Source organism: Sinohyriopsis cumingii, chromosome 12 (assembly GCF_028554795.1).
Source record: "Sinohyriopsis cumingii isolate HCF-2022 chromosome 12, ASM2855479v2, whole genome shotgun sequence".
In the NCBI taxonomy this organism is placed as follows: domain Eukaryota; kingdom Metazoa; phylum Mollusca; class Bivalvia; order Unionida; family Unionidae; genus Sinohyriopsis; species Sinohyriopsis cumingii.
In genome coordinates, this window is record NC_142972.1 from 76,025,360 (window position 1) to 76,035,462 (window position 10,103).

At 34.6% G+C, this 10,103-nt stretch overlaps 1 protein-coding gene across 1 annotated transcript in view; it reads right to left on the reverse strand.

Moving 5' to 3' along the window:
* LOC149786780 (uncharacterized) overlaps positions 1 to 3,324 on the reverse strand; it is a 32,904-nt gene extending 29,580 nt beyond the window's left edge. Inside the window, exon 1 of the mRNA XM_089975977.1 lies at positions 3,141 to 3,324. Coding sequence (XP_089832103.1) covers positions 3,141 to 3,324 — 184 coding nt within the window. The remainder of the gene's footprint in view (positions 1 to 3,140) is intronic.
* Between the last annotated feature and the right edge of the window lie 6,779 nt (positions 3,325 to 10,103).

Genomic DNA, 10,103 nt, shown 5'->3' on the forward strand with positions numbered 1-10,103 from the left:
CTGACAGCATATAACACACCCCATCAGTATACCACTGACAGCATATAACACACCCCATTAAACTCTATCAGTATACTACTGACAGCATATAACACACCCCATCAAACCCCATCAGTATACCACTGACAGCATATAACACACATAGTTCTTAGCTCATGAAAACTGATTATAAGGTACTTTCACGTCATTAAATTATATGCTTTTGTTTTAATGTACTATCAAGATATCTTTTTAGAACATCCTCGATGTAATACTCCCTCACCTATGGGTGACTTGCATGGCTATCATGAACAGCATTGTACAGAGGGAGCACTTTATATGTTACTTAATAAAATCAAACACTTGTGAACTGTGATGTACGAAATATGTCAAATGCATCCTAGATCATAGTGCAAGTCAGACCCAATCATAATAAATAACTGACAGATGGACAAGGGATTGACAAATACATACATACCATCACATGATACACCTTTCCCTGTGATGGAATGAAAACTCAGGGGGAGAGCATTGACTAATCATATAGTTCAAACACATCAAAATTTGCTACATGTGCTTCATATCGGTCATATATACTACATTTAAGTAATCATGTAAACTTAGATCTGATAGTTCTATCATGACATTAATTTTATGCAGCATATGATGTGATTTTAACCAATCTACATACTTGTTACAAAGGGTTGGTAAAAATCGGTAATTATTACTATATTTCTCAAGTTTGTACTGTGATGTGCTACGAGTTCCTGTTTCACCTGATTAAGCAGAAAATTGTTGAATCTTAATACCACTCACAAATATGACACTATAGTTGTCAGAACACTCGTCCATCTAGTTAGCTAGCTCACTACCTATTGAATAGGATAGATACATAGCTGTCGCTAACAAAGTATGATAACTATGCTGACTTTATGAAGTAGATGATATATACATACATACGTACATGCATACGTGGTGGTACATACATACATACACACATTCATACATACCATACATACATACATACATACATACATACATACATACATACATACATACATACATACATACATACATGCATGCATGCATGCATGCATGCATGCATGCATGCATACATACATACATACATACATACATACATACATACATACATACATACATACATACATACATACATACATACATACATACATACATACATACATACATACATACATACATATATACATACATACATACACACACACATATATACATACATACATTTTCCCACCAAAACCAGGTTACTGTTACCTACTTATGACTTGCTTTTAAGGCTGATTCACCACTGATCCTTATCACAGATCTTGGCTATCTTCTGAGCTTCTGCTTACTTTTTATGTGTACCCTTTTCGAGTAGTTATGTTATCTCTTTTGGGGAATTTGTTACTGTTTTTATAAATATATGTAATTATAAACATTGAACCTCTTTATGTAGTAAATTCATTAGGTGATGAAGACATATAATGATAAGTTATATGAACTATACTTGAACATGTCTCACTACACTTTGACAATTCATGTAGTGAGTGATCAATTTTCTAGCATCGTGACTTCATGAAGACTTTCCAATATGCAGTCCACTTCTTATATGCTATCATTAAGATCTGGTTGAATATAACAACTGATGTAGGTGATATGTGACACGGACCCTTACAATGTGAACAAGAATGAGACCGGCTTTCTGCTTATGCATGCAAACCTGGAACACCAAGCATACAAGACATAAAATTCAGATATATTGCACAATACTATTACTATCCACAATTTTCTGGTAAATATAGAAAATGATAAAAATAAAATGTGTGACTTCATAATTAAAATGCATCACCAGTCTTGCAAAATACATTACTGACACTGAAGTTCTTCTAAAAGTTATATATTAAGTCTTGCTATTTAGTGGAAATAGACAGTCAGCAGACAGAGAATGGTAGACAAAAGCAGACACAATAGATGAAGATCCCATGACATGCACATATATTATTAACCTGGAAGCTTGCTTGTTGAATTGAAGTTAATACCATTTCTGTACCAAACCATCTGAGATAATGTCTCATTGCTTTCGACCTTACAAGTAATGTTGACTGTGGCTTCGACGTTACAAGTAATGTTGACTGTGGCTCCAGCATCTACAGTCTGTGTCAATGGTTGTATCGATACCACAGGTTGACTCAATACATAGACACATATATTCTTTGTTGATGTTCGCAAGAACTGATCCGTAATAATACATTCGTAAGTACCTTTAATAAGACAGAAACAAAACATAATTAAACCATGGCAATGGTGAACACTTTGCACATACAAATATACTTATATACAAATATACCCTGCATACTTCTTCTACTCTATGAAGATGAGTCTGTAGCAGCTAAATGCTCACAAACCTTCTGAAAATAGTGTGTGCATAAACTGCTTAGTTAACATGCATATCTTCATATAATTACCAAATTTCACAGCAATCCATTAAAAAAAGCAAGATTATTTCTTGCACTTCATACAGCTATAGGCCATAATGAGGGGTAATTGGGAAAAAAAATGTTAAATCAAAGTAATTTTTTAAAAAAATGCACATCTTCGATGACAGGACTCAGTTTCAAAGCAATTCACTAAAATCTGTCGGACTAGCTCAGTTCACAAGATTTTGTCCTACACTACATCAGGCTACAAGTCGAAACAACTCCACCAAAACCCGCAGAAGTAGTGATATCATGCACGTCGTGTAATTTACCTGACAAAGTTTTATTATGATCCAGTTATATCGGTAAAACCAGCAGCACTCAAAATATTGTGGCATACAGTGTATTCAACTGCAAGTCAAAAAGGCCATAACTCTTTCAAAACTGCAGGAACAAAGTCATTTGAACACGAAGGTGATGATCAAATATGCTACATTTCATGTCGGGCACTCTACACATATTAAAAACTTCTGAGATAGTGGTGAAGCTGTTTACATTTGCAACATGCGCAATAAAGAGAATGTTGGTATGCCTCTATGTTACTTTCATGTATTGTGGCTGAAAAGTCTTTGGCTATTGTACTTTTGGATATTGTCCATGATCTAAGCACACAGCTAACTAAAATGACTGCTTAATATTAGATAGAGCTCTTGTATTTCTTACCTGAATCTGAAACCTGTATTGGACGAAATGACAGACTGTTATACATTTTATGTGGTGTGTCAGAGTCAACTATAATATCCGAGATGCTTATCCGAGAGCCGTTTACAGGGCGCATGATATTCTTGTTGTATTTCCAGGTGAACTCTGGCTGCGCATTTCCAACTACTGTCGCCATACAGGTCATAGTTACTGAACTTCCATTATATATACCAGCTGAATCAGTTATATTAATAATAGTATCCAGTATGGAGTATCCATCTGAAATGTACATATGATGAAAATAACTAAATTTGTGTTAGCAAAATGCATATACCCAAAATATTTTCTGTATAACTGAGCTAACAAGATTTGATATGATGGGAAGATGGACATAATAATGGAATATATGTGTGATTTGGATTTTAATGTAGCTTTAACAATTTAAAAATATTGCTAGGATGTCTGCAGTGTGGCAGTTTATAGTGATATCTAGCACTGGCATCATGCTGCGAATTATTCACTGGCAATCCACCGACTGATTTTGATCTGATATTTGGGCAGCTGTAATATTCTCGTAATTATGTTAGCCCTATTTCTTTCGCAGGAATTGCAGTTGGAGAATTATCACTAAATTCTGGATTAGATGTGGTCACTTTTCTCATCGTAGTTTTTGACGGAGTTATATTAACGACAATCTGCTGAAGCAGCTTGTTCGGAGTTAACATTATTATTCAAATCCCGATTTTCTAAATCAGGCGTGGTTTCTATCAAAGTCATTACTTCCTTGAAAATTTCAATCATCTCTGTGAACTCAAAATCTGATATTTTCCCATTACTAAGGCTTGTTGATAATAACGAGGATAATATGGAGTATGCTAACATCGCTGCACACATTTTTACTTTGTGCTCATATAACGTTGTGTTTGTAAATGTACATAATTTTGTTGCGATGATATTACGAAGACCAGCTGAAACACAGATTGTTATAACTGTTGGTCCCATCGCTAGCGATGGTGTTATTGTTCATAATATTACACCGGCTCCACCGATAACAGCAGACGCCGAGTATACAATTATGTCGATGACAACTACATGTCTGCAATATTTTTCCACATTTAGTGCATACTCGTCAACGATATTTTTCAGTTTTGTTTGCTATTAACGTGCTTGATTACATCTGTAATGTTGCTCTGCACGTTGAACGTTGATTGGGGAGCTCATTATATTTTAAGTAGATGGTAATCTAGCAATTAATTCAAAACACCAATAATACAACACGTTGTTACTTTTTTCGGGTTCCACCATGAATATTACCTCGTCGTTTTGATCCATCATAACTAATATATTTCCAGAGGATCCAGTTATTGGAAAACGCCGTGAAATTGTAGTAGAGATTGTATATGTTGTAGTACCGATTTTTAAAACTACATATATACCGGTAACCTCAGCGCGATGTTTAATGGATTTATTGACTAATAACCATAAAGCTGATCCCGATGTTACTGTATATACTACACGATCGGTAATTGTTTTTATAACAGAGAGATTAATATCGATGACTGGTGTACTTCCTAAAAATATATTAATGGCTATATTTGTTTCTACGAAAATTTAAAATGTTTGCATAGGATTAGAATATCTAGATCTAAATGTGGTTATTCCATCGTTGATTGTCATTAACGAGTTCATCATCGGAATGTTGCTGTCATTGACATATTTCTTCGTTGCAGCGTCATCGCTTGATTCTGGTTCTCCAAGACCATTAATGTTATTATTAGTTATATTGAGAGAACTTGTCATTGTATCACCTCTGGTAAAAAATAAACGACCATTAATCTCAGTTCTGATCGTGTTGCTGTTGCTGTCTACGTATCTTTTTGTTACCACATCATCATCTGATTTTGGTACTCTCGCATTAATAATTGTATATTTACTCATATTGAGATCACATTACATACTATCTCAAATTCGTCTGATACGTACAGCAATTTCTCCCATGATTGATCGAATTGATTCCTCCGAGTTTTTAATTTTACCGTTTTTAGTAAGTTATCTTCTGTTGCATCTGGAACCCGCAGAATAATATCTGTCAACGGGATATTACTCGTCTTTAATCGTCTTTGTTTATCCTGAAAAACAACTTCATTTTGGTCCACATTTGCAGGACTCAACATTTTAGCGAGTTCATCCTTGACCTCGTCAAGGGTTGCATATTTAGATAAATCGCCTTGCCGAGTCTTAATCAGGTGAGAAGATCTTCCGTTAATATATAATATTATACTTTAAGATCTGTTCAAAACGACGCGTCTACTTGTATTCTTGTGTACGACTTTATCAGGTTGTAATGTTGATGATGACACATCGTCGAGTACAGCAAGTACTTCACACCCGCATATTGCCGGATCTCTTATTGTTGATGTTGGTAATGATGAATACCAGACTGGTGATTTTTTTTGTTTTTACGTAATTTATAAATTCTATTGGTGGAACCAGTCCATACCAATCAAAATAAACAATTCCACGTGGATTATATGCATATTCAACCGAATGAGTACCAAGACTAGAACTATTATCGAGATTAATAATACCGGTTTCAATATTGTTTGGTTGTTTTGGTAATTGATCACGCATAAAAGCACCTTTAAAATGTTTGATGTTTAATGTTTTAGCAGCCTTATGCAAACCAAAATTAGATATTGGGGTGTCAGTCCTCGGCCGTATCGATGAGGAGCTCCTGGTAATCTTAGACCCCTTCCCCTTTTTAAATCCCTGTCCTGTTGCTTTCTTTAATGCCATCCCAGCAGCAGTTCCAATAGCACCAAGTGCAGCTGCTTTTGCAACATCTGCGGATGCAGCGGCTATTAACGCCTGTTTTAACTGAGTCTTTAACTGCACCAGCATAAAGATCGAGTTAAACGCATGTGTTCGATTGTTTGGCGCTACTGAAATGCAGGAATTGGCGTTCTCACAATGATAGTTTATATTGACCACCTGTGATCTGATCTTTTTTTTTTTGGTGATATTTTTATTCCACAGTTCTTTGCTGAATTTGAAGTTTTTTGATCTGATCAGGATCCAGATTGAGACTAACATGATATGATATTTGTATAAGTAATACCTTATTTTCAACTGAGATGTTACATGTTTTCTATGGGTGCGTCAATAACTTGTATTCGTTAACCAGTGCCTTCAAGTATCATTGCTTTATCGCTAAGTATAATAGCAAGAACTAGGAAATGAGCGCCACCTACTGGGTTCAAGCGAGCTCGAAAATGAATAACAACAACAGATTGTTTGAATAAACCTAAATGTTCTAATGAAAAAAAATAGATCGGATATAGGCTTGTAAAATCTAACTGTGATAGTTGTAAACCAGTATCTATATTTTGATCAAGTCCCATAACTGTCTTGATACGATGATATGCACATGCTACATGATTTTGAGCATAATCTAGCAATATATCTTCAAATGGTTCTTGATGCCCATTTATCCTTAAAGAAACTTCACTAACTCTGAGGTTGTCAAATAGCATATGGCTATGTGTTTGTGAGTTTAAATCATCATTTTTTAAAGCGATAAATATATGTCTTGGTGCAGAAACCCCTTGCTATGATGCTATATATCATGTAAATAGCCCAACAACATTAATCTGATTGCTATCTGTGGTCATTGTCAACCATGATAACAATGATTTTTCGCCTGAATTCATAAAACTAATTAACTTCTCTTCTTCAACAACTGTTGGAATCATTTCTGGCATCCGCAACGAAAGTTTCGACAATGTTACTTTTCCATGGAGTGCTGCAGTTGCAGCAGGATTAGCTCCTTCAATATGCTAAAGTGCATCATCATCAGTAGCTTTTCTAACAAGTATAACTGTATGTTTAGCTCCATAGATAACTTTTCTGACATTTCTACACAATCCAAAGATATGTGACAGTTGAATTGCACATGAAAATATTATACGATCACTTTTCAATAGTGATCCACGTACATCAAATCCTAGATTGTAATTGTCGTTCATTGACGCAACTTCATTTCCAGCTGCATTCATTGTTACGTTTATGTTAGGGATGGTAAGTGTTATCCTTGACAAACACCATTGCCGGTCCAGCTGATGTTGTATAATCATCTGAATATCTAGCCAAATTTAATATCGTTGTGGCTACATCAACGTCTTTTTCAATTGTTTTAATACTTATTCCGTCTGTACATAGCGCTATCAAACAACGCCATAGTACCGTTATTAACAAAACTAACTTTATCAGCAGCTACATATAGTATATCGTCTCTTTTTATAAGATATCCTTCTGCTTCACTAATTTCTTCAGCAGGTAAGAAATATCTGCTTATATATTGAACTTGTAATTCGATTCGACCACGTTGATCGGGTACACGTGTGTCACAAGAATACTGTTGACAATCGCGTATACATTCATCTTTAAGAACTGGTGCGTCCATATCATACGCTTAAACATTTTTATTATAATTAATATCGTCTAACAAAAAGACCACTTCCTGAAATAAAACTTGTATTTAACAACATCATTTCATTAGTCAATTTTGTAGGAACGATTTTATTAATAGCCAACTCTGCTAGATTTGTATTGGCAGCTTGATTTATTATTTTACTGATATTTGCAGGCATAACTTCAGCACTGGGTAATTTTACTGGCTGTGGTTTTATTCGTACTGTTCGAGCTAATCTTTCTTTGATTGTTGAAAATGTTTTACCAGCAAGATTACCAACATAACGTAATGCTTTATCTCGAATAGTTTCAATAGCTTTCATCCCTAATTGTTTTGCAATCGGTACTGCGTTTGCAGCCATCCTTCTGAATAAACCCATAACGACATCACCAAGTCAATCTCTGTAATTATCTTTATACGTTGGTAATCTTGAATATACTACCCTAACTATGACCGATCCATTTTGCGGATTGTGTATAACATTTTGTTTTTAAATTTCAAGGTGATTAATTAATTGTTTTCAGTCGCTGTAATAATCAACAACAATTTCATTAATGAGAATGGTAAACATTACGCCCCATAATACCGCCTGTAAACAATCTTTGACAAATATCGGATATTTCATTAATACTTTCTGGAGAATGATTTCCTGCAAGTTTTCCTCCGATCAAAAGTTCTAATCGTTCAACATCGGCAAGAACATTTTCAGGGCAAATTCCTTATCTGATTCCTATTTTCGGCTCAGGAGTTTTCAACCAACTAAGAAGATTTTGTTCTTCGTCTGGTTGTAACATATGTGATTCATCTTTTTGTTTTATTCCTTCTACAAATTCCATAATTTTTTTAGGCTGATTTTTATCATCATACGCCTTTCAACCATATTTAATAAACAAATATCTTTAATCCAACTTCTTTCTGGTGTAGATGTAACATGTTCAGGTTCTGAATAATTATCTCTTTCATTATATTTCTCAGCAATAAGTCCTAACCCAAAATAATCTGCGTCCCTGATAGTTTGTAAACCATTAGGTGTAAATTTACTGATAGCTTCAGTTACAATTTCTGGTTCAGGTTGTTTTTTCGGCTGAGAAGGTTGTAATTATCTTATTTCTTCGATGTTTTTATTAAAGTATATAAAGTGTTTTCGATGTGTGCCATTTTTATTAACAGGATAAAGAGTAATAGTTGTAAAATATACATATTTAATCCAATCATCTTCAGACGAAGATCCAACATATTCAGGTTTTAAATATTTATTTCTTCCTTCATAATCTAAATTAATATGTGCTAGTGCAGAATACGTTTTCGGTTGTTTAATAGTTTTAAGACCTTCAGCAGAAAACTTAAATTCAACTTTTTTAACTTTTCTAATTATAATCGTTGTAGTTTTTGTTGAATTTCAGTTTTTTATTTAGGTTGTAGTGGTGGAGGTAATTGTGGCGGAGGTTGATGTCGCGGAGACTCTGTTTTAGATTTAGGTTGTCTTCTAAATTATTTCCATACCGCTAAATAATTTCACTCGTATATGCAATATGATCAAATTCATTTTCTTCTATTCATAATAGCATTTTCAGTAAATGTATCAAGCTTTACAACTCTTTCTTTCTTTGGTTTTAATTTTGGGTTTTCACAAACAGCTCCTTCAAATTCTTTTTCAAGTTGAGGGGCAGGTTGTGGCACAGCAGCAGCTATAGCTGCAAGATCTTTTAAAATCTTTTTCGTCTGTTGGTTCTTCTCGATATCTTTTCGGTTCGCTCAGCAGTTTGTGTTCTGCCAGAAGAAGGGTTTTAGTAGCTTCTGCAACACTTCAGTAGCCTTTGTAACAGGTTAAAAAAAAAATTATTTTTCTTCTTCATAATCAACTTGTTCTTCCTGGCATTCTTGAAGTTTTCCTTTAATTGCGTCACGAACAGGCATATATTTTCTGATTGCTTCTAATCTTTCTCGAGCTAATTTACTCGTGTAAAATTCCATTATTAATATATTGATGATTTAATGACTCACATACTATAGCAGAAGAGGGGGTGCGACCAAAAATGAGTGTCACGGTGGGTAAACATACTTTTGAAAAACACACTCGACAAAGATAAAGTAACCCAAATAGAAAAACTTTCTGTACGTTAGAGGCTTCGGTTTGATGTTACTGACCTTATTTTTTCACTTTAGTAGAAAACGTTATTTGTCAAAAATGGACCTTCCAGCAAATGGTCTGTTCACCCTCCCTGCTGCTTGCTGGTAAAATGATCAAGACCGGAATAGTTTACTGTGGAGACACAATTCATTTGAAAATGTAACCTCATTTCATGATAATAGTCGCTAATGTTATAAGCAGCTAACAGTCCCATCTCCCACGCAAAATGTGTTTATTAGGGAGTAGTTGTCAATTTTAAATATTCTGCCGACAGAGATACATATCCGCAGATCCCAAATACCGTTTTGAAAATATCGTTACCACATAATAGCTTGAGCTAATGACAAAACATTTTACTATTTCCCATCCCTGCACAATTGTC